General features: G+C 27.8%; 2 protein-coding genes across 4 annotated transcripts in view; one reads left to right on the top strand and one right to left on the bottom strand.

The window, feature by feature from the left end:
* The window catches only part of LOC111689609 (elongation factor-like GTPase 1), a 191983-nt gene that overhangs the window by 142380 nt on the left and 22614 nt on the right, over positions 1–26989 (top strand). The window contains exon 5 of the mRNA XM_046952767.1: positions 26784–26968. Coding sequence (XP_046808723.1) covers positions 26784–26968 — 185 coding nt within the window. The remainder of the gene's footprint in view (positions 1–26783; positions 26969–26989) is intronic.
* On the bottom strand, positions 16216–20967 carry LOC111683041 (protein giant-lens-like). Of its 3 annotated transcripts, XM_023445071.2 has the most exons (3): positions 20727–20966; positions 17172–18257; positions 16225–17141 (listed from the first exon to the last, which is right to left on the bottom strand). In XM_023445071.2, exons 2-3 carry the CDS (start codon positions 17602–17604, stop codon positions 17038–17040), a joined length of 537 nt encoding a protein of 178 aa, XP_023300839.2. In that variant the 5' UTR covers positions 17605–18257; positions 20727–20966; the 3' UTR covers positions 16225–17037. The 3 variants fall into 3 exon arrangements, with proteins under 3 accessions (XP_046808726.1, XP_046808727.1, XP_023300839.2); XM_046952770.1 differs by having other exon boundaries at positions 16216–18257; positions 20727–20967; XM_046952771.1 differs by lacking the exon at positions 20727–20966 and adding an exon at positions 19955–19972 and having other exon boundaries at positions 16216–18257.

Below are 26989 nucleotides of genomic sequence, written 5' to 3'. Positions count from 1 at the left end.
TAGAACTGAACTAGAACTGAACTAGAACTGAACTAGAACTGAACTAGAACTGAACTAGAACTGAACTGGAACTGAACTAGAACTAGAACTGAACTAGAACTGAACTAGCACTGAACTAGAACTGAACTAGAACTAAAATAGAACTAAACTAGAACTAAACTAGAACTGAACTAGAACTGAACTAAAGCTGAACTAGAACTGAACTAGAACTGAACTAGAGCTGAACTAGAACTGAACTAGAACTGAACTAGAACTGAACTAGAACTGAACTAGAACTGAACTAGAACAGAACTAGAACAGAAATAGAACTGAACTGAACTGGAACTGAACTAGAACTGAGCTAGAACTAAACTAGAACTGTACTAGAACAGAACTAGAACTAAACTAGATCTGAACTAAAACTGAACTAGAACTGAAATAGAAGCGAACTAGAACTGAACAAGTTTTGTAATTTCAAAGCCGAGTATTTTAAAAGTAAAAAAAAGAAACACCCTAATTTACTAAATTTTGTGGTTAGTAAATTGTAGTTTAATGTTAACACGGCAAATGTGGCAAATTTAGCGGATTTTTTGGATCGCTTAAAGACTACATGATTTTATTAGATCAAGCTTAATCACTTCCGATTCAGTGAAATCAATTGAGAAAAGTTTGCATTTTTAAATTTCCTTACTTTCTATTTTGACTCTTTTGAGTTTCTTAGAGTTTTTTTTCTCTTTTCAGCTAATATTTTAACAACACTGTTTCCACGCTATATGGGAGAGATATAAGTAGTAGTTGTTGTAGTAAATATAGAATTAAACTAACCAAACTAAAGTCAATATAAAAAATTGTTATCAATGAATTGCTTTTTTCCGTTGAGGATGTGGCAAGATCATTAATTGTGACGATCAAACAAGAGATTTTGTGCAGTTGTTATTGTTGTTGTTGTTGCCGTTGTGGTTATCGTGGTTGTTGTTGCTGCAGTCTCTGGTAACAATATGTATGAAGGTATAAGTGTTGTAGCTGGTTTGGATTTTTAACCAGCCTTGGCTTAAAACTAAAGTACGAAAGAAAAAAAAACGATAACTAAAACCAATCAACATTTTGTTGCCGAGTTCTTGTTGTTGTAGATGTTGTATATTGAAATAGTTAATGCAGCCAGCCAGCAGCATTGAAGTGGCTACTACAATCATGTTCTTTCTTATTATTGTTGTGGTTGGTGCTGTTGCTGCTGCTGCTGTAGTATAAATAGTTATATTTTAAGACATGCTGTGGTCTTTTGTTGTTGTCGCTGTGTTTTGGGTTGCACTGTGTCATTATAGGGGCACGAGTAACAACCAGTTCCTGCAATATGTTTTTTTTGTCTTTCTTAAATATATTTTTTTGTCTTTCATTTGTTCAGGCTGCATGTTGCTGGATTCTCTGTTGCTGATTACTTTCCTCTGTTTGCAACACAAACACTTATATTTAGTTATGTTTAGTATGTTAGTATATGTTTGTATCTGTGTGGCTGTTGCAATTTTTATGAATGGGATTTCTTGTTTTGTTTACAAAAGTGGTTATGGAATGTTTCCGTTAAAACAAACTTGAGCGTAAAACCAAATGCAGTCGCAGTCAGAGGCAGGCAACAAACAACAGCAAAAGATAGCTAGACAACAAAAGCAACAACAACGACATGAAAAAATATTTAATAATGTTAAAGAGAAATATCTAGCATAGTTTCTACACTTCTACGGCAAAAATGTGTAATTTTATTGTGAGTTTTTTTCTTGTTGCTGCTGCTGTTGATGCTGAATGAAAGAAATCTTAGGAAATAAGGAAATGAATTTTTACAAATTTGCTGCAAAAAATAAAACTAGATTTTTTAAATCTAGAGAAAAGAGTTTTAAACAAAAAAAAATCATTTAACCCTTGCTGGTTAGTATTGAAGTTTATTTTTTCAAGATTTGGTTAAACAAATTTGAAAAAAGGTTAGAAATCGCTCTTTAGGATTGTGATATGAAACACCAACATTTTCGAGGCAGACCCAGTTTGAAGACTTATATTCCAGGAATGTTGGACATTATTAAATAGGTTGGCCAGACTTTCAAACATTGTACTCTTATGGGAACGTGTACACGGGGAATCTACAGACACTCATATAGCTGACGAGCTTGCGAAGTCGGATTTTTATTTTCCCGACTCGGACATAGACTTTTTTCTGCTCCGATAGGAGTATGCAAAATACTCACAAGCATGATGGGAAAATGAACCACCTTCTAAGACTTAGCGGAACCCGATTTCTGAAGGATACCTCAGAGTTATTAGGGATTAGAATAGATAACCTGAATGCCTTCATCAGGCATTTCGGCTCGCGAAGTCGGATTTTCATTTTCCCGACTCGGACATAGATCTTTTTTGCTCCGATAGGAATATGCAAAAGACTAATAGATAATATGTTTTGTAAACTCTCACAAACATGATGGGAAAATGAACCAACTCAACAAATTTGTACTCAAAAACCAAAGCGCACGGACCACCTTCTGAGACTTAGCTGAACCCGATTTCTGAAGGATACCTCAGAGTTGTTAGGGAATAGAATAGATAACCTGAACGCCTTCATCAGCTGGTTTGATGAAACATACTCCTCAAACGACACTTTTTTCTTATGTTTTCAAACTCTCTCTGTCTTTCAGGATATGTCTATGTCTCTTCTTTTGTTTCCTTTTAATATACTTAGAGGTATCACAAAAGGATCAAAAGGACCCACATGTACATATATTGCAGTCTGAATAACCAACCAGCTTAGATTTAGTGGCGTTATTACATGACAATTCTTTCATAATCAAGGAAATTGTGTACCAGAGACCTTAATAAACGTTTTTGCTCAACACGCTGACGTAAATGACGTTTATAGATGTCGAACACCCGTAGAACTCGAGGAATTGAACAAAGTACTAATTTTTCCTATTAAATAAGTGGGTATTTGGGTAGAATTGCCATTTTGAGAGAGCGTCAACGAGTTAATGATCATTTGTAAAGACCACTTAAACAGTTCAATTGAACATTATGAAATGCAAATGATTCGGTCGAAGTACAAAATGATCGAAAAATGATCAGAATAGACGAACAGATATAAAATCTTTAGGAGGTATGCAAGCAAAAATGTTTAAACTATATTTACACTACAAAGTTTAAATATATTCCTTTTGTTACTCAAATGATTCATTATTAATAAATACTTCTAAAACTCTTTAACAACATGCCGTTTATCTCTTAAGCAAACTAATGGCCACATGAATAAATAGCAAAAAATAGAATAAAAACAAACAAATTGCTTTAAAGCTATTAATAAATAAAATTAAAAAAAAAACATTATTAATAATAAACAAATTGCTTTGAAAATTAAAAAAAGTAATAATTCTTAAACCCTATCTACCCCCCCCCCATTCCGCACAATGTTAAACAATAAATAAACAAATTAAGCCCCTAATAACGTCCCCTCCAAACATATTAGAAAAGATCCAAGACAACACCCCAAAAGAAGTTTTCAAAGCATATACTAGCCAATGTCAAACTTTTATGTTTTCGTTCTTAATTTTGTTCTTTCAAATGGACAAAAGAAAAAGCTTAAGAAATTATGTGAATATATAAAAATATATATATTTTTCTCTATACATATTTTTAGAATATAGTTTCTCATGCTTAAAAGCGTTAAACATAAAGTTCCGGTATTTAAATTCATGTCTAAACAAATGATTTGGAAACATAAACAATTTTAGTTTTTTTTTATTCTTTCAATATTTTTCGTAACAGTTCAACGTTTTTTTCTTTTTCTTCATCTATTTTTTTCCTCTAAACGAGTAAAACTTTAATGAATGAAATAGTAAAAAAAAAATATTGTTGATTGTTAGTTTTTTTATGAATGAATGATGGACTGACTGTATGAATGAATATGAATCAAAGAATGAGTAAAAGAAAAAAAGCAAAACAGCCCCGCTAAGCATGAGAAGAGGGGAGCAAATACTAAATATTTTTTTGTTTCTTTATATTGTTTAAATACATATTTGAAAGAAAAGTATTAAAAAAGAAATAATTTTTACACATGATTGGAGTTTATTGCTATAAAATTGTATAGAAATTCTGTTTCTGTTTCTTTTTCTCTTCGATTTTATATTCTAGAAGTAGAACAATTTAAGAGTAAACAAGATATGAAATGATAAATTGTTTTGAGGAAGTGTGTTTAATAATTTAAAAAAAGGGATAATTTAATTGTTAAAAATTTTTTCATTAATTTGTTTAACAATTTTGTATCAAATGTAAAAGTTGATCCTATATAGAACTGAACTAGAAATGAACTTGAACTGAACTAGAACTGAACAAGAACTCAACTAGAACTAAAGTAGAACTAAACTAGAACTAAACTAGAACTAAACTGGAACTGAACTAGAACTAAACTGGAACTGAACTAAAACTAAACCAAGACTGAACTAGCAATGAACTGGCACTGAACTAGAACTGAACTGAAACTAAACTATCAATGAACTGACACTGAACTAGAACTGAATCAGAACTGAACTAAAACTGAACTGAACTAGAACTGAACTAGAACTGAACTAGAACTGAACTAGAACTGAACTAGAACTGAACTAGAACTGAACTAGAACTGAACTAGAACTGAACTAGAACTGAACTAGAGCTGAACTAGAGCTGAACTAGAACTGAACTAGAACTGAACTAGAACTGAACTAGAACTGAACTAGAACTGAACTAGAACTGAACTAGAACTGAACTAGAACTGAACTAGAACTGAACTAGAACTGAACTAGAACCAAACTAGAACTGAACTAAAACTGAACTAGAACTGAGCTAGAACTGAACTAGAACTAAACTAGAACTGAACTAAAACTGAACTAAAACTGAACTAGAACTGAAAAAGAACTGACTAGAACTAAACTAGAACTGAACTAAAACTGAACTAGAACTAAAATCGAACTAAAATAGAACTAAACTAGAACAGAACTGGAACTGAACTAGAACCGAACTAGAACTGAACTAGAACTGAACTGGAACTGAACTAGAACTGAACTAGAGCTGAACAAGAACTGAACTAGAACTGAACTAGCACTGAACTAGAACTGAACTAGAACTGAACTAGAACTGAACTAGAACTGAACTAGAACTGAACTAGAACTGAACTAGAACTGAACTAGAACTGAATTAGAACTGAACTAGAACTGAACTAGAACTGAACTAGAACTGAACTAGAACTGAACTAGAACTGAATTAGAACTGAACTAGAACTAAACTAGAACTATACTTGAACTGAAAAAGAACTGACAAGAACTAAACTAGAACTGAACTGGGACAAAACTAGAAAACATTGCTGTTGATAAAAGTTGATCACTTTTTAAATCAAAATATTTAAAAGTTTTTCTCAGATTGACTATTTTATAATTAATTTTTAATTTTATAATTTTATAAAATTTGATCAAAGTTAGAAATCGTGTTTGTTTTCAAACAGCTAAAAAATTTAGAAAAAATTTTCAAAATGTTTTATTGCAGTTTTCTTTTTAAAATATCTCTAACATAGAAAATGTCTAAACAAATTCTTAGTAATTTCAATTTGTTTGGGAGAAAAACCAGTGTCAGACACTAAAACTACATGTTTTTTGTATAATTTTTTCAATACATTTGTAATTTAATTTAAAAATAAAAAATAGCCAATACCAGCTAATTTATGCTAATATTCAATTGAACATTTTTCCTCGAAAACCAATAGGCCCAACCCTATTTTTACAAAAAAAAAAAAAAATAAAACATTTGTCTATTTCTTCCAATAAATTTATAAAAAGGTCAATAAATATGTAAAAAGAAATATTTAAATTCATAATTCTGACTTTAAAGACCCTATTAAAAAAATAAACAATTTGTAATATTTTAAGAAAAAAATTCAAATAAAATAAATTTTGTTGTTAAAAAGACATAAATTTTCAAATGAAATATTTGTGGTGGTTTTTAAAATCTAAAGTAAATAAATTACAAAAAAAAGAAGCAACAAAAATTTATCAAAAAGTTAACGAATGAAATAAACTTATATTATTAACCAATAACGACAGAATATTTTGTTGTAAAATTAATATGGAATCAATTTCTATATTAATTTATGACGAAAAATAAAACAAGTTTAAAGTTCAAATTACTTTAGGCTTTTTATATATATTTGGGGTATTTTTAATTGATTGAACCTTTTGAACTTAATTGTTTGATTACTAAGAAGTTTGATAAAATTGTTGGGTTTCTTTTTTTTAATTTCCTCAGAAAATTTTGTTACAAATACCCGACAAACAACATATAAATTTTAATAATTAGTTATATTTCCTTAATTCCGTTTAAATTACATCAACAGCACCACCCATTTTATGAGTAAAGTCTGTCTGTCTGTCTGAGTTTTTCTTGTTCAATTCTTTAGGTTTTAATATCTTTTATCACAATTTGATTATATGTTTCAGTTCATTTCATTCATCACTCTTCGTTTTCATAAAGATTATTATCACTTCCGTTATAATTAAATTGATCTTTCACTTAACCTTGGCATCAGTCATTTACTACAACAGCAGCAACAACAACAACAACATCAGCAGCAGCACCCAACGAACAAATTGCTATTCCCCCCCATTACTAAAATGAAAAACACCCAAGTACCAAACACTATCATTAATGATCATTATGTTTCTAAATATTGCTGCAGCATTAACAGTCAACATTTTAGTCATAATTATAAACACACACACACACATACTCATTTATACTTCTGTAACATTGGGGTTATAATTTTCATTTGGAAAATACACATTCCTACATCTTTTACTCCACCTCCTCCTCTCTTTAGCTCTTTGAAATTAAAAAAACTGAACTTAAATGTTCTTACGATTATAGATCTAAAAAAAAAAACACATTCATTCATTCACTCATTCGTTCATTCATAAGCTGCAAAACACATGCTATAAAATAAAACAAATTTTATGTATCATTTCAACATAATGATCATTGCGATCATTAGTCAGAGTGATGATGATGATGATGACGATATGGATCAAGCGAAAGAGAGGGTGAAAGAAGTTTGTTAACACTTGTAATGTGTTGCTGGTAATGTTGATGATGGGTGATGATGGTTGATGCCTGTTGCAACTGATCATCATGATCATAATGATGTGATGACGTTATTTGGCAAATAATTTGTTATAGTGTGAACACATGTAAAAGTAATTACAAAAAATTCAATTCACTTAAACTTGAAGTGTCACCGATTTTTGTTTTGTTGCCAAGCAGCATGTTGGTGGTATGTTGTTTACAAAGTGTTAGGTGTTGCAATAATGGAAATAATTTGGTTTTGAATAATTGCGAATAAAAGACATATAATTGATTAAGTATTAACAAAATATTCACATATCTTTTTAAAATCCCACAAAATTAACATAGTTTTCTATAATGCAATTAAATGTAATAATCTGTAAAACATTTTCTTTGACAATTATTAGTAGAACAGTTTTCCAAATATTGTGTTTCTTCTTTAATTTTCTATAGAAATTATAAGTCAATAGAAACATTTTACAAGAACATGCATCATATATAACTTGTATAACAGTTTACGCTAAAGAAAATTTTTCTTTGAACAGTTTTTTTTAATAAAAATTTTCATGTAGAACTAAAAAATTCTGAGGTTTTTAGAACAGATTTTTTAAAAGAAATTTTATGTATAACAGTATATTCTATAGACAATTTAGAATATGACAGTTTTTTCTATATCTATTATATAAAAAACTTGTATAACAGTTTACGCTAAAAAAAATTCTTTTTGAATAGTTTTTTTTCCATAAAAATTTTGATGGAGAACTTTTTCCTTATAGAAAATCTAAAATTATTTAGAACAGTTTTATTCCTATAAAAAATGTTATGTATAACAGTTTTTGTATAGAAAATTCAGAATATGACAGTTTTCTCTATATGCTACTTTGTGTATAACAAATTTCTCTGAGAGAAGTTAATATACAGCAGGATTTTGTATAGAAAATTAGTTTATAACAGTTTTTATATAGAAAATTTGTGTAAAAAAGTTTTTCATACGCAAAATTTGGGTATAACAGTTATCTCTATAGAAAATTTTGTGTATAAAAGTTCTCGCAATAGAATAGTTAGGGTGCAGCAGCATTATATTATAAATTCGTCATATAACAGTTTTCTCTAAAGAATTTTTTTGTTAAAACATTATTTTTTATAAAAAAATTTAAGTATTATAGTTTTATCTATAAAAAATTAAGAGTATAACAGTTTTTAATTAAAAATTGTGTTCGGAAATGTTTTCTCTAAAAAAGATTTCCTGTATAACAGTTAACTCTATTAAAAATGCCACCAACAAACGTATTTTCTTTACAAAATTGCATTAACACTTTCTCTATAGAAGTTTTCGTGTATAACAGTTTGCTCTATAGAAAAATCTAAGAATAAACGTATTGTCTTTAGAGATTTGGCGTATTACAATTTTCTCTATAGAAAAATGAATAACAGAACTCACTAGAGAAGATTTGCTTTCTATATAGAAAATTTAGTACAAAACTGTTTTACTTTTTATGGAACAGTCTTGTTTTTATTAAAAAGTTTGTATAACAGATTATCTAGAGAATATTTACAGTTTAAAAGTTTTCTTTGTGAAAAATTTCATATTTAATTGATTTTTCCTTAGAAAATTTTGTGTATAAAAGTTTTCTCTACAAAAAATTTTGCAAAAGTTTCGTTTCAAAAACAAAATTGTATAACAGTTGTTTTTTTCCTTAAAGAAAATTTGTTGCAACTTCTTTTTTTTTTAATTAACAAAAAAACTCCAGAAAGCTCTAGTTTTAAATTTCAACTAACAAAAAACAAACACGTTAGACTGAGAAAAAAAAGTAGTTTAACTGGAACTTACTATAGTAAGTAGTATTTCTACTACTAGGTAGTAAAATTGTAATATGTGAAATATAACTCATTAGAGCGTCAACATAATTTTCACCGATTGAACACTTAACTGGCGCGTACATTTCCGTTCAATTCAGTTTTTTTTTTGTTCTGCAGCAATTTGTTGTTGTTGCAGTTATTGTTGTTGTTCATGTCTCATATTGCAAATAAATAATAATAGAAGTAATAGCTGGCAACAAAAAAAACAACGGCAACAACAAGTATGTAGATAAATGTAGAGAAAAATTGAAGCAATTTTTAGTTTTTGTACAATAATAATAATTTATAATGGCGCAAAAAAAGAAACATTGCGACACTCTTTTATTTGTTGCTGTTGTGGCAAGCACCTAGTAGTAGTAGTTATTGCACTGAGTCAATATATTCATGTTGGGTTTGGCTGTCTGTCCTTCCGTCCGTCTGTCTGTTTGATATTGATTGGTTTTTATAAGACTTCTTAAAAGAAAACAAAACTAACAAATACACTAAGCATGCGCGCATGCCGTTTTTTTTCTTTCTTTCTTCATTGTTGTTGATTGTAAATGTTGCTGTCATAGTAGGTACTTTTTTTCTTCTTCTGTAGCATGTTAGTAGTACTTTTTTCCTCTTAATTCTTTAAATAAATAAGAGAAGTTAAACAATAATAACTTCTATACAAAAAAACTTATTTATACGCTGGCATAAGTGGAGAAACTAGTTTTGCTAAATAATATTGAATATTTTTTTTTAAACATAACCATACATACTTACAATACTATATGTATTGTAAATATGTAGTAAAGTATAGTAAAGTTAGCCTTTGTAATGTATTGAATGAATATAGAGAATAATAAAAAATCTTTAGCAGAAAAAAAGAGAGAGAGAGTGTGTGTAGAAAAAAAAAAACAACTTTAGCATATTTTTCTGATTGAACATCCGTTGGAAGTGTAATTAACCCATTTTGAAGCGTTTGAAAAGAAAATTAAGATAATTTTTCTTTTGATTTTCTTGAAAGCTACTGGCGTTAGGATGTAACAGTGACAGTTTAAACTTGAAAAATATCCTTTAATTGTTGTAGAAAATTTTATTTATTTACATATAGTTTTAGGTATAACAGTTTTTCTATAGAAATTTTAGGTATAACAGTTTTTTTTACCAGTTTTCACTAGAAATTTTTGGGTATAAAAGTTTGTTTTATAGAAAATTTTATGTATAACAGTTTTTATAGAAAATATATATTTGTATAACAAGTTTTTTTTGCAAAAGAATTTATATATATAACAGTTTTGTATAGATTTTTTTATGTTTAACAGTTTGGTTTATATAATTGTTATACACTCTGTTCTATTGAAAATTTTGCGTAAAACTTTTTTTCTTTAGAAAAATTTATGTTTTACTTTAGTAAAAACTCTTTGTTCTATAGAACAACTTTTTATAGAAATGTTTGTGTATAACAGTTTGGTCTATATAAATGCTTGCGTAGAACAGTTTGTTCTAAACCAACCTTTGTGTATAACAGTTTTTTCTGTAGAAAAATGTATGTAAACCAGTTTCTTTTAGAAAAAAAATAGTGTATAACAGTTTTTTTCTTTTGAACATTTTTTGTATAACAGTTTTTAAAGAAAACTTTATGTTTAATAATTTCTTTATCAAAATTTTTTATGTATAACAGTATTTTGTTTAAAAAACTTCTACATTATGGTATTTTCTATAGAAATTATTTGTATTAAATGTTATTTCTATAGACATTATTGTGTATAACAGTTTTTTCTGTAGCAAATTTTATGTTTAACCATTTTTTAAATATAAAATTTTGAGAATAACAGTATTTTGTATAGAGAACAACAGTTATGTACAAAAAGTTTTTTCTTTAGAAAATTTTGTGTGCTACAGAAATTTTTGTGTATATCAGTTTGGTCTATAGAAAATTTAAGTGTTTAACAGTTTTTTTTCTGTAGAAAAATTTAGGTAAAACTATTTTTTGATTTGAACATGTACTGTATAACAGTTTTTTCGATTAAAATTTCTATTAAAGCTTTTTCTAAAGAAAATTTTATCCATAACCGTATTTTCTACAAAATATTAGATTTTATAAATATTTTCTTTAGAATATTATGTGTATAACAGTTTTCTTTGAAACATTTTCTATATCACAGTATTTTTAATATAATTCTTTTTTGGTATAACAGTTTTTTCTATATATAACAAAAAATTTTAAACAATGAGATGTGTTCTCTTTAAAGCTTATGAAAAAAAAACTTTCATTGAGAATACCATCCATCCTTCCCCCTACAGCCTCTACTGTTGTTAAAATAAATATTTTATTTTAATAAATTAAAAAAAGTAAAATAAAAAAATCATCTATTAAAAAAACAACCTCTGGAATGTTGTTTTTTTAAATAAATCATTAATTTAGTTTCTTGTTGTTGCTTTGGCCGCCGTTGTTGCTGCTGCTGCTGATGTGTTTTATTAATAATAAATTAACTAAACTAAAAATAGACGACAATCATTTGGTGGGAATTTTAATCAAATAAAATCATAGCAAATCAAACCAGTAAACACCCATGAATGACAACAAACCAACAACACATTTTCAATATAAATATTTTCAATTAAAAAATTTAAAAAAAAAAACAACAACTATTTATATGGGAAATTTTCCAAAAATGCGTTGAAAAATTTACGTTGTTCATACGGTTGTTTGTTGTTTTCTTTTTCTATTTTGTAAAACGTTTTAAACCACAAAACTACATTCATATGAAGAAGAAAAAAATTAAAAATCATTTGTTTGTTTTTAGAAAAAATATTGCGTATGTTCCATTTCATTCAATACGCAAAAATAAAAACAACAAAAGAAAAAAATATTAAAAAAAAAAATATTTTGAAAATGTAAAAAAAATCATCTAAAAGTGAAAACTACATATAGCAGCAGTTTTTATTTTCAATTAACATAAATAAAATCTCCATGTGGTTGGTTGTTTGGTTGATTTGCAAAACCCCCGATCAATAGAATTTTTTATTGGTTTTAATTATGGACAATATCAATATATGAATAAATGGTTATGGTTTTTTCAATAAAAAACACTAAACAGATTGGTTTATTGTGTTGGCTAAATGCGAAAGAAATATACAAATCAAATTGCATAAAAAGAATAAATAAAATAAAAAAATAATAATAGACAATTATTAATGGATATGAATGGCATTTTGTAGAAGATTATTTCCTGGGAGTTTTATTAAAAGCAAAATTAATAAAATTTCTTAAAAAAAAACAAAATTTTTCATTAAAACAGTTTAAATAAAGATTTAACTGAAGATAAAGCAGTTAAATAATATTTTTTTGGGAGAAAAATGATATATATTGAAAACTGTTATACTTTATTTTATTTTTTTTTAGAAATCTGTTATACACAAACTTTTGTATTAAGAAAATTGTTGAAAACAATTTTGCCTAAAAGAAAAACGTATTTAAATACTTTCTATTATAAAGAAATCCTGTTAAGCTATTTTTCAGTAGAGAAAACTGTTATACACCATATTTCTTTAAAGGTCGTTGTTTAAAAACACTAATTTCTATAGAGAAAACTGTTATACACCATACTTTTAACAAACACATTGTTAAGAACTGTTATACACTAGTTTATCCATAATGAAAACTATTGTAAAAATATTTTTTTTTTAAGAAAACTGTTATACACCATATTTTTTACGAAAATACTATTAAACAAACAAAATATATAGAAGAAAATACTATTACTTACTAAATGTTCTATAAAGAAAACTGTTATACACTTTATTTTTAACAAAATTACTATTATAAACCTAATAGAGAGACATCTGTTATACACAAACTTTTGTGTAAAGAACACAAGTTAAACATAATTTTTTCTTAAGAGAAAACTTATTTACAGACTTTTTATAATTAAGACCATTTTCTGTACAAAATACAGAAAACTGTTATACACAATATTTTCTATATAAAATGTTATAAAAAATACTTTTACTTTTAAAACTTTATAAAGAAATACTTCAGAACATTGTATAATTCAGACTGTACTTGTGATCATGGATCTTTCTATAAAATTTAATCTATAGACTTTTTATTGATCAACATCTAATCAAAAGCATATATCAGTTTTAAAGTTAAGACTATAGATCAATCTTTAGTCAAGAACATGGATATTTTCATAGCCTAAAATAAAAAATATTCTGTAGATCATTTTGATGATCATTCTATATTGATCTCTCATCTAATAGTCGAGAATATTGATCACTTTATAGTCAAGATCATTTTACAATCAAGGCAATTAACCATTCTATAGTAAAGAGTAGATCATTCCATAGTAGAGAATATAAATTATACTATAGTCAAGACAGTAGATAATTCTAAAGTCAAGACTACTTACAATCCAATGGGTATAGATCATTTTATAGGTAATACAACAGATCATTCCCTAGTCAAGGGTATAGATCAATCTATAGTAAAGATAAAAGATCATTCTATAATCAAGACTTTTAACTATTCAGTAGTAAATATTATATGTCAGCCTATTGATAATTCGATAGAAAGGAGTATTGATCATTTCACAATCATAATTGATCGATCGATACAATTGAAAGTAAAAAAGAATCAAGTCAAAATTATTGATATTTATGCATATATCATTATATAGTAAATTTTTTTATCTTATAGTGAAGAATACAGATCATTCTTTAGTCTGGAGTAATTGATCACTCAATTAACAAGAAGTTTAATAATTCTACAGTAAATACTATTTATTGATCACTTAATCACATTAAATTGGTTATTCTATAGTAACAAGTAGTGATTACTTAATAGTTAGTAGTATATATCAACAGTTAGTCATGAGTACTGATCGTTCTGTAGTAATATTGTAGATCATTTCATTGTCAAGATTTTTTAGTTGATCATTCAATAGTAACGAGAAAACATCATATCATCCTATAGTTCAAACTATAGATCACTCTATTGTGGAGATATCGCTCTGTAGTAAGATTGTATATCATCCTATAGGTAAAACTATATATCATTCTATTGTTAAGAGATATCAATCTGTAGTATGAGGATAGATCATACTATAGTTAAAACTATAGATCAATCTATACTAAAGACTAAAAATCATGGAGATATCACTCTGTAGTAAGATTATACACCATTCTATAGTTAAAACTATATATCATTCTATAATGGAGACTATAAATCATTCTATATAGTGTTTATAGTTTAAATTTTCTAGAAAAAAATACTATTCCACACTCTACTTCATTCATGTTCTGCTTTTTCATGTTTTAAGCTTGATATAAATCAAGGTTTCACCTGTTAATCGCTTTTCAAATTAAATTGTTATTTAAATTACAAGTGTAACTAATTTTAAAGGAGTGACTGTATAAATTGCATAGTTTTTTTTTCCATAATTTCTGTTGTTTTTTGCATTTTGCGTGGGTTGCATTTAAAAAAAACAATGCAAGTAAAATAAATGTGCAATATTTAGTTGTTTTTTCGCTTTTTTTGTTTTCTTTTCATATGAACATTATTTACTTGACTTGATAAATCAGGTGTAAAAAATAGTATATCGTTGCAAAAAAAATGATATATGGAGAGAAAGAAAAAAATCAAAACTACTTGCAAGTTTAATGATCATTTACATTATGTATGTTTATGGGAGTGTTGTATATTAATAGATTATGTAAATATTTATAAAAAGTACATGATTTGTTTTAAATACTATTTTAACAATGAGATTATAAATGATGTTTTTTTGTAGTGTTCTTTAAAGTGTTTTTTTTTTAACTTAAAGTCACGTTTAAGCATTTCATTCAAAGTTTTTTTTTTTTTTTTTGTAAAACGAAAACAAAGATTGTTGTTAAGAAAATCATGTTTTTTAATTGCTTTTGTTGTTGAAACAAAAGAAAGATTAATAATTATAATAAAATATTCATACTAGTAAGTTGGTATAGAAAAGTCGAGATGTTACCTAATAGTTTACATTTACTTGAAAAATTTCCTTTGTAATCACATATTGAAAATTATATGCCATAATTTGCATTTAACCTAAATTGCTTCTCAATTGCATTATTTTTTTTTTTTTTTTGCTATTCAAAACTACTGAGACATATTGCGTATTTACCATTATGTCTATCAATAATTCATTTCATTCTAAATCGTCTTTATTGTTTTTACTCATTGAGTCAATTATTTTATTGAAAAATATTGTTCTATATAATATTCTTTGCACCCGTACTACGTCACTTTACAACATATATGGAAAACTGGAAAACTAGAATATCTATAAACATACAAAATAGAAGAATTTTCCAACCCTGCTATAAATATTACACATCTATGTTACTCATAGTGCTAAAAAATTATTAAAAACAATAATTGTAATAAATTTTGCTAAAGCAAAAAAAAATAAAAAAAAGATCAAAGGGTCAAAGTGGTTTCTTTTTTATTTTTCATTACAAATTTTTAAATTAAATAATCGTGTTTTGAAAAACCATATTACGTTATATTTAACAAAATTAGCTTGGGAAGAGGTTAGAGAGAGAGAGAGAGAGAGTGAGAGTGAGTAAGATAGTGTGCAAATAAATTAATGGCAATTTTATTGAAAATTACAAAATTTCAAATATAATATTGTATAATACTATAAAACTTAAACAAAGAGAAAGAAAATCCCCACCCAACAAACATTATAATATAAGAAAATTATAAGTCTTAAAGTCTACACATTTATGACTATAGATCAAGACTTGATCAATCTTGATCAATACGAGTATAGTATGGACTATAAGCATTCTGTATTCAAAACTTTAAATAATTTTATAGCCATAACTACTGATTATTCTATCTACAAGGCTACAGATCATACCATTGTCAAGATATTATATCAATCTGTAATTCAGACTAACGATCAGTCCAGACTATTGATTATTCTATAGACAAGACTTAAGAACTTTCTATAGTCAAGACTATTAGTTGTTCTTTAATCATGACTACAGATCATTCTATTGTCAAGATAATATATCAATCTATAATCCAGACTAACGATCAGTCCATTATCAAAACTATTGATCATTCTATAGACAAGACTTAAGAACTTTTTATAGTCAAGTCTATTATTAGTATGATAATATATCAATTTATAATCCAGACTATAGATCAGTCCACAATTAAGACTATTGATCATTCCATAGAAAAGATTATAAAGTTTTCTATAGTTAATACTATAGAACATACTATATCCGAGACTATTAATTATTCTATAGTCAAAACTATAAGCAATGCTATATCCAATACTACATATTGTTCTATAGTCATGAGTCATGACTATAGATCAGTCTATAGTCAAGACAGTGATAGGACGGTAAAGTATTCAAAGACATTCTGTTGTCATGACTATGGATCATTCTATAATAATGACTATCGACTATTAAATAGTCAAAACTATTGATCATTCTATAGTAAAGTCTATATACATTCAGTTTTTAAAACAATATCTCAATCTACAGATAAGACTATCGACAAATCTATAGTCAGTAGTTTGGATTAGACTATAGTCAATACTATAGATCAGTTTTTAGTTATGACTATAAAGCTGTCTATGTTAAAGACTATTATTCTGTTGTCATGACTATAGATCATACTATAATAAAGATTATAGATCTAGAATAAAGACTATCGACTATTCAATAATCAGCTATGAATATAAATCGATCTGCAATCAAAACTATAAAATATTCTACATATACTCATGACTAGATTATTCTATAATCGAAAATACAGATCATTCTATAGTCAAGAATACAGATCATTCTATAGTGAAGACTATTCCACTGTGTAGACTATGATCAGTATAGAATGATACTATACTGATCATTCCTCGATAATTCTTAAATGAAATAAACTTTCAAAACTGTTGACTCTTTTATAACATCATAAAGATCCACTGATCATTACATATTCTATAGATCATTCTTTTGTCAAGAGTAATTTAATAGTAAAATATATAGATCATTCATTTCTTTAATTTAAAATAAAAACCAAATTTCTTTTTGGTCTAAAAAGTTTAATAAGAAAAATAAAAAGGTTCAAATACTTACACCAACTTGATATAATATGCGTACATCCTTGCCATTATGATGGGTCATACCACCACCACTACTACTACTGCTGCTGCTGCCAATATCATGCATTGCTGTTGTGGGCAATTGCAGCGTATGCAATTTATTGTAATTTCCTGTTAAATCATGATGAGTTTTAAGTAGATCTAACATTTGCCTTGATCTCCTACGATCCAATAGATGATTGGTGGTGGATAGTTGAGTTTGTGTATGTTCTTTCGAAGATAAAATCTTTAAGTCGACTTGTTCAGGTGGATGATGAGGATCATTAATCGATGAGCTGGCATGATGTTCTTTAAAATAGTTAGAATTATCGGATGTTGATGATGACAATGTTGCTACTGCAGCGGAATTAATGGTAGAATATTCAAGATTTTTATGTTTTAAATCTTGTGTTGTGACACCTGCTGGGTTGTTGTTGTTGTTGTTGTTGCTGTTACTGGGTGTTAATTCATAGACTTCCAATGGCAGGCGCGTGCTATAGCAAGCATTTATAAGATGTGTTGCAACAATAAACACAGTTGATATTAACATTTTTGTTGCTGTTGTTGTTGCTGTTATTGTTGTTTGTTGTTGTTATATTGGTTGTATTGATTTGATCTATTGTTTTTCTTACTGTTGGTTGTTGTTGTTTTTGTTTAGAAACAAATCCACTATTACAGCAATTTCTAGTGAAGTGTATAATTGACACTTTTAGTAAAATGTATTTGTTGTTTTTAACTTTTTTTCGTTGTTGCTGCAGTTGTTGTTTTTTGTTTCTTTTTATAGTTGTACACCTTGAGCTTTTTGTTTGTTATTTCTTTTGTAGTGGTATTTTTTCTATTTATTTTTAATGTTAATTGTTCTAATGTTTATTTTACTTTTTTTGTTTAAAGTTTTGTTTTTCATTTAAACTTACAGCCATAAAAATTTACTTCTACAAAACGTTATTTAATTTTCGTAAATAAACTTTAAATTGTGTCGAGATTTTCGTAGATTTTTTTGTTACATTCACAAAATGTTGATATTTTTTTTGTATTTTTTTGGAACTTTATTAAATTATGTTGCAAGTTTGATTTGGAATTGTTATTTCAAGTTATATATCAGTTTGACGAATTATTTACGTTATTTTTTTTTTTTTTTTGTTCAAAATTTTTAATAAAATGTTTTTAAATTTCTAAACTTTTCTTTGTTTTAATTAGGATATCCTGTAAATAGAAAATTTATATTAACAAAAATTTAGTTATTTTCAAAAATTATAATGTAATTTTTAAAGATTGCTACTTTTCTTATATTTTAATTAATAAATAAGTTTTTTATTTTATTGTTTAGCATAATTTACGATATTTGACTATGTTCACGATATTAGAACACAAAAGCTACAAAAAAGTGATAGCTTAACGTCATATATATTGATCATTTGCATCTGAGGATATTCCAGATATTTGTTATGTTTTGTCGAAGTTCATTACAGTCATCGGCAATGAGCTTCTCTAGAGATACCAAAGCTCTCGAGCTAATCACTCTTTAACTATAAATGATTTAGAGAAGGCATCGGCAAAGAGTGATTAATCTCTGATAGGTTTTATATGTTGTTTTTTTACACAAGCCGACAAACAGACATTCCAGATATTTATGATATTTGTTATATTTTGTCGAGAGCACTAGAAAACTTTAGTTAAGCCAAAGCAGTCATCGGTAATAAGATTTTTTCCTCTCTAGAGATACATAAGCTCTCGAGCTAGTCACTTTTTAACTATAGATCCTACATCGGCAGAGAGTAAAAAATAAGTACTCTTACTGGTTTTTAGCGTTTTTTATACATGTGTAAGCATACATGCGTCTAAAATTAAGAGTGCAAGAAAGCAAAAGAAACGAAAGAGAAGTAGAATTTACTCCATTAAAGTATTGAAAAAGACATGAAGGAGTAATGATTTTAAGTTTAAAACGTTTAAAAGGACTGAACTGAAAGTGCATTTCCAATTGTTTGAGCTTTGGGTAAAAAATTTGTGGACCCATGATGATTTTAACACAGGCTTATCATAGAGGAAATGTTCTTTTTATTTCCAAAGTCTTTCTAAGGAAGTTATTTTTATGTTATTTTTTTGGAAGTTATTAGGAAGTAGTTATATAGAACACAACTTTTCTATCAATCCACTCGAAAATAAAATGGATTTAATTCAAAAAATTTAAACTAAATTGGTTTCTTTTTGCTTCTTTAGAAGAAGACATTACTTCTATAGAAGGTAAACAAATTTATTTAGTGTTATTTTTGATGTGGTGATAAATGTTATTATTTTAGAAGTACTTCCTATTGAAATTATTGAAATCGATCCATTATTTCAACTAGCCCTTATTAAAAATATCAGGGATTTTTTTTAAAACTTCTGTTGTTTTTTTTTTAATTTAAATCTAAGGAAATCGATAAGAATTTCAAACTCGACTATACAATAATTTTAAGAAAATTATAGAAAATTTTTTTTACAAATGCAAATCGATAAATAGAAGTAATTTTCGAATATAAGTAAAAATTGCCTAACAATTTTTAGAAATTTTAAGAAAATACTTTATGAAAAATGTCAATATGTGAAGAATTTAATTATTAATTTTAATTTATATTAAAGTATTGAAAATGAAATTAGACACAAAAACAATTTTAAATGGAAATTAAGAACTTTTAAAATGTTTTTTTAGATTTTTTCAAGCATTGAAAAAGAATTGAATCTTATATGTATGTGTTTACACTAGCAAAATTTTGGACATTTAATATCTAAGTTCAACTTAATTGTTCTTTTTATATTTAGTTTATTTGGTAATAATATTCTGTTTGTGTATGTGTTTTTTTAAATTTACATTATTAAAAATTTATTTAAAATTTTTCATTAAATCTTTTAACGTTATTTACCCCAAAAATTCGTTTTTTTTTCAAAGTTAATAAAAAAAAATCATAAATATTTTCACTTAAAATCAGGTTTCTTAAGGCGATTTTTTTTTTGTTTTTATTGTTGTATTTTCTTATTTAATTCAAAAAGCACACTTTTGGTATATTTTCGTTTTAATAAAACATTTTTGTTGTTGTTTTTGATTCATTTAAAAAAACACTATTAAATACAACAACTTGTTTTTTTGAAATGTTGTAGTTGCTGCTGTTGTTGTTGTTGCTGTTTTTGCTACAGTTGAAATGCTTGAATGTTGTTATTGCTGTTATTATTGTTATTGTTAGCTCACTTTATATGTAGAAGTTTTTTTTGTTTTGTTTTGTTTAAATAACAAATTCATTCATAAAAACGTGAATAAAAAAAATAAAACACAAAAATTTCATTCATTAAAAACAACATCAAAAAAACAACAAATACTGATATTTATTGTTGTTTTTTTAGTATTTTATATTATTTTTTTGCAGTTGTTGTTTGTTTGTCTCTACTAAATACAGGCAGATCGAACGATCGATCGATCGGTCGCTGGATCGATTTGTTGATTGTTGTTCCAGTGGCAGAGAGTAAATTTACACACAGCAACAAGCTGCAGAGAAGGGGCAACACATAAACAAGTTGTAAATACATAAATTTATTAACTTTGAATTTTTTCTTCTTCTTGATTAATTTTATATACAATTTATTTTCTTTTATATATTTTTGTTTTTTTTTTTTTTTTTGTCTAGTAAATATTTACATTACGTTTTTCTTATTTTTTTTTTTCAACAATTTTAAATGCAAATTTTTTGTTTTTTTTATAAAACAACAAACACTCTATACGGTTAAGTTATAAAGTTGGAAAAACACGTCTAGATGCGTTTAATAGAACACGTTTTCGGTTTTGACGTTGTCGATTGTCGTTCGTTGTTGTTTTTATTTTATGTTATTACCACGTTTTGGTATTTTTACTACCAACTCATATGACGTTACTTTTAAAACTGATCGCATCAACAAAAATGTATTGAGATTTTTACAGAATATTTTCAATTTTGTTTTAAACACACACACACACACATACACATATATATATATACTCACAGATATAAAACTCATAGATACTCTACAGCAATCTGTGAATAATTGAAAGAAAAATAATATAAAAACTTGAATGAAAACCAATACTTTTTTAAAAACTCTAATTGCTTTAGTATTGGTATTTATCTTAATTGTTCTCTTTATTTAGCTCTTCTAAATATTCTTACTCTCTTAACTATAGCAAATATTCTCTTTTGTAATAAAAGTATATTTGTATTAGTAGTTAGTTCACATACATACATAGATACATGTATTTTAGTTTGAAGTTGCATTTATTTAAGGAATTTTTTCATTTAGTATCTATGTGCTGCTGAGTATACTTTTGAGAGTGTGTTTGTGTATCGGCGACGTTGTGTTTCGAATTTGCTGTTTGCTACTTATGAATGAAGTATTTTTGAAGTTCACAGCATCAATTTTGTTTGCTGTTGTTCCTAATGCTGCTGTTTGTTGCAGTTGTTACGAATTGTGCAAGTGTTTTTTCCTACATTGACTCTCTTTAAATTTCATGTTGTTGTTGCTATTGTGTACTGGCTGTGGTATGAGATGTTTAAGGTGTTTGTTTTAATTAGGCAGTGTTGCCATTTTAGTTGAAAAGGATTTCAATGGACCATTGAAGTTTGGAATTTCGTCAGTTTTAGTTCTGTTCTAGTTCGGTTTTAGTTCTGTTCTAGTTCTGTTCTAGTTCTGTTCTAGTTCTATTCTAGTTCTGTTCTAGTTCTGTTCTAGTTCTGTTCTAGTTCTGTTCTAGTTCTGTTCTAGTTCTGTTCTAGTTCTGTTCTAGTTCTGTTCTAGTTCTGTTCTAGTTCTGTTCTAGTTCTGTTCTAGTTCTGTTCTAGTTCTGTTCTAGTTCTGTTCTAGTTCAGTTCTAGTTCAGTTCTAGTTCATTTCTAGTTCAGTTCTAGTTCAGTTCTAGTTCAGTTCTAGTTCTGTTCTAGTTCTGATCTAGTTCTATTATTGCTCTGTTCTTGCTCTGATCTAGTTCTATTTAGTTTATTTCTAACTGAGTTCGATTCTAGTTATGTTCTAGTTATATTTCCGTTGTAGTTCTGTTTTAGTTCTGAACGAGTTTAGTTCTAGTTCTGCTCTAGTTCTAATTCTGTTCTACTTTTCTAATTCAGTTCTAGTACAATTTTGATCGTTTACATATTCTTATTAATTAAGAAAAAATCTTTATTCTATAAAATTCACAGTGGGACAAATTAATTGTGATTTTAATTAAATATTTAAGTTTAATTATGGAACACCCTACACTGCAATGACCTTCCTAAGAACGATCATCATACACTGTCTACCTTGAGATACCAACACAAATCAAAGAAAAATTCTAATTAATTCATATTTTATTTAATGTTGTTTTTGTTTCTTGCCTTTTTTCCACAAACAAATAAAACATGCAAATGCAAACAAACAAATTCTCTATTTAAATATTCAAAATGAGTACGTCAACATAAATAAAAAGAAATGTATGACAGAACAAAAAAATATAAGAGAAATAATAAAAGGAGAACCAGAAACAAGATGACGATGACGACGACGTTGGACACAAAACGTTTTATTTTAAAATAATAAAAAAAAGAATAAATTTTGGCGTGTGCTTAAAGCGCGTGCGCACAAACTTACACATATTTATAGTGAGATACGAAGGAAAAAGCATGTGTGTGAGTTTGTTTGTTGATCCATTGAATACATCAACAGCAACAACAACAACATCGTCGTCGTCGTCAACAACATCATCTCCATACAGGCAACAACTACTATACATCAGCAACAACAGCAGTACTTTTTTTTGCTTTTTATACATAAAAAGATAAAACATAAAAAATTATATATTGAAATAAAACTGAAATAAATTAAAGAATGAGAAAAAAGCGCGCGCTCGCGCCTTATAAGTACGCTTCTTTTTTTAATATTCTACAAATCTACATACGACAGATCAGTGAAATTTAATTTTGTACATATATTGTACCATCATTGTTAATCTGATGAAAGGTACTTTCAACTGTTTACTGTACTTTCTAAACTAACTAGGGCTTTAATAAGGAATCTGGGTATTGGGCTCTTGGTGCAAATGTTGAGCTTTTAAAGTATTTATAAATTATATATACCTGTTTTTTAAATATTTAAATATTTTGAAAGTAATAATGGTAGAATTCAACATAAAGACTAAAATCGGCACAAATTATCAAATTTCTATCATCTATATTGCTTATTTTATCAGTCCAATTTCCCATTACAGTGGTCATGATATTAATCTTAAGGGAATGGACAGTTTCTGGATTATTTCCATAGTATGGACAGTTTCTGGATTATTTCCATAGTATCGTTTATAGTCTACTCTATAGTCTAGTAGTACATTGTCTAGTCTATACTCTAGTCTGTAGTCTAGTATATGGTCTAGTATATAGTGTAGTCTATAGTCTAATCTATAGTCTAGTCTATAGTCTAGTCTATAGTCTAGTCTAGTCTATAGTCTAGTCTATAGTCTAGTCTATAGTCTAGTCTATAGTCTAGTCTATAGTCTAGTCTATAGTCTAGTCTATATTCTAGTCTATAGTCTAGTCTATAGTCTAGTCTATAGTCTAGTCTATATTCTAGTCTATAGTCTAGTCTATAGTCTAGTTTATAGTCTAGTCTATAGTCTAGTCTGTAGTCTGGTTTATAAAGCTAGTCCTTGAACTTGTCGGAATTGTACCCTCGGCCTCAGTTTTATCGTGGAAGCATAGATTTTCATTTATAAATAAAAATCGACTTCAAAAAATTTTACAACAAATCTAAATGAAAACAAAAAATATTATTTAAAAGGAAAAGATAACAGATAAATAAATCAGTAATATCACTGGCAAAACCGATACAATTCTGAGATACAAATTATGAATAAAAAAAAAATGTTCAATCATATTCTGTTTTGCTTATGACCACAAAATTTTTCATTCAATAATGTTGTTATTGCTGATATTTCATACCGTTCTTTTTGTCTTCATATCATGTTTAGATTTATCTGTTTTTAACCAAACAAGTCAATAGAGTCGATAAGTCAGTCAGCCATTCAAGTCAAAACAAACAAAAAAAATAACAAAGAAATATGTTCAAAAACAGAAAGAGAGAGAGAGAGAAAAAAAGAAAGAAAATTGCCACAAGCAACAGGAATTAGTTTCCGGTCTAAACGATGTATAAAAATAAATAACCAATAATAGCAAAAACAACAATAATAACAACTACATACTTTGCTGTCTCCTAAGTAAATGTTGACAAGTAAAATTGTATGAAATGAAACGTTACAACACCAATAGCAACGTACAACAACAACAAAGAAACAGACAGAACAACTAAGTACACAAACTACAGTAATAAAATACGAAACACGATAGAAAACGATTAAATGCATAAGATCGTTGGAATGGACAATAACAATAACAGCAACATCAATTTGAAATACAATAACAACAACATCATCATCATCATAATTATCATTGACATCATGCAACAGTGAGGTCATTTGTAAAAGAATTGTTTAGAAATATTTAGGAATTTTCAATAGCTTTGATCAGATTTTGACTTTGATCAAACCTTGTTTTTTTTGTCCCGTTTTTTGTCATATTTGAGATTTCGCGAGGATACAAGACAAATCAATTTTTTCATATGGAATTTCGCTTCCTCTTTCCACCCTCCGCGACGTGTTATCTTATGTTTGTTTTATTGTAATCTGAAGGACAGGAGGTAAACTGTTGTCTACCTTTAATGACTGGAGCAGACTCCTCTTAGTCAGTTCTTGAAGTATTTTGACTATTGGACTGACCCGACTACTTGAGTCGGTGACTTGTACGTCTTTACCTTCTATGGGCTGAGGTAATTTTGTTGTACGTAGTTGCTGTGATTGAAATCACAGAAAAGTTAATATTTCGGTATAAGTTCGATACTATTGGTGAGACAACTGTCAATGAGAGGAGTAATTATACGACTAAATGTTGGGAATGACTTAATGACGAAATGAAGGTGTTAGGTGCTACACTCAGAGGAGTATCTGCGGGACTAAATTTTTCCCTTTTGTCGATAGCATTTTGGGACTAAATGTCGGGAATGACTTGATGACGAAATGAATGTGTTAGGTGCTACACTCAGAGGAGTAACTCCGGGACTAAATGCTGGAAATGAGTTGATGACTAAAAGTTTTTTCCTAAATATGATGGTTGTAAGCTTCTTTCTTTGTCATGGTATATTTATGTGAAAGTTTTGACGCAGATTTTGACGAAACAGTTTCAACAGTTTATTGTCAAGAATTGAACAAAGAAAGCACTGGTACTGTAATGTTCAGAGATTAGATAGAACAAGAGGAGTAACAGCAGGACTTAAATGTAATGGTTGTATGGTATTCTCGATCATTATCGGACTAAATGTCGGGTATGACTTGATGTCGAAATGAAGATGTTAGACTCTACACTCAGAGGAGTAACTGAGGGACTATATTCTGAAAATGAGTTGAGGACTAAAAGATTTTTCTTAAATGTGATGGTCGTATGCTATTATAGATCAAAGCTACGTTCTTCGTCATGAAATGATTATGTGAAAGTTTCGACGCAGATCGTGCTGTTCCAAAAGTTTGTTGTTGCAGATTGCTGTCAACAGTTGCCCAAAGAAAGCACTGATACTGTAATGTTCAGAGAATAGATAGATCAAGTGCACTTTGGACCGACAGCCTTATATAAAAATTGCTCCCTGTCTGTTCTTTCGAAGTCACACAGGGACGGTGGTGCGTCGTCTATAGTTCACCCTCTACATGTGAGGTACTCAAGCGAAGCATTAATTTTTTTTTTTTAATTTTCCAGATGTCCTATTGCCTGAGTCCAATTGACAACTATTATACCTCTTTAGAAGTCAGAAATATTGAAGACTTATTTGTATTTTCGAGGGATCTAATAATCGCACAAATATCGGTATTATTGACCCTCAGTGGGCAATTAATTTTCGCTAATCATACAAACTATTTGGATGTTCAAGTGTTTTTTGAAAGATCTGTCTGTCGGAGTCTCGGATTATATTAATTGATTTTGTAAAAGCATGCGAGATTTCACAACATGACATCTATCAAGGCTGTATTCTCTTAAAAATTATACAACTCTTTGCTCCACTGTCCATTGCAGATAACAAAAAAATATCTAGTTAAAGGTAACATATAATACGACAAAAAACAAAAACAAGATATTTTAGACAAACCAATAAACAAAACCTTTTGAACGGATATAAAAAGTAACAAACAAAAAAGCAACAAAAAAACAACAAATCAAATAAATACACGAACGGAAGGACAATAAACTGAACAACAAATCAACTTAAAACGACGACACTCTTGGGTATAAAACAAACACCAACATGTGTATTTTAACCCTACGTTTCCCATAACATCCCATCATCATTGACCATGTAAAATTACAGAAATCAATTAGTTAGTTACAGAAAGCAAATTTTATCAAGACGACGAAATAAATTATTACACTAGATTAAACATTAAGATTTCGTTCGTATGTTATACTATGTATGTATTAAAATCAATGAAGTTATGTAGCCAATCAATATGTGACTCCAAGGTATTCGATATTTAACAATATATTTAAATTTATTTTGTGTTCTCTTATGGGTATTAAATTATGAATTTAATATTAAATATTTTTATGTGTAGCATGAGTTTGGAGTATTAATGCAAAATAATTTATTGTTTTCTGGTTTTAGGCAAAATGTATGCTGTCATTGGTAAACGTCATGGCAAGATTTTATCTGGTGATTTGACTCAGGGCTCTGGTAACTTTTCCGTCATGGCCATATTGCCAGTAATTGAGTCGTTCAACTTTGCCCAAGAGATACGAAAACAAACATCTGGTCTGGCGTGTCCTCAGCTAATGTTCAGTCATTGGGAGGTAAGTTTTTTAAATCTACAT

The sequence above is a fragment of the Lucilia cuprina genome, chromosome 5, assembly GCF_022045245.1.
Source record: "Lucilia cuprina isolate Lc7/37 chromosome 5, ASM2204524v1, whole genome shotgun sequence".
NCBI classification, from domain to species: Eukaryota; Metazoa; Arthropoda; class Insecta; order Diptera; family Calliphoridae; genus Lucilia; species Lucilia cuprina.
This window is presented reverse-complemented; position numbering and strand designations above follow the sequence as displayed.

Coding starts and splice junctions, on each gene's coding strand:
- LOC111683041 (XM_046952770.1), bottom strand. CDS start 17,604: ATGTTAATATCAACTGTGTTTATTGTTGCAACACATCTTATAAATGCT.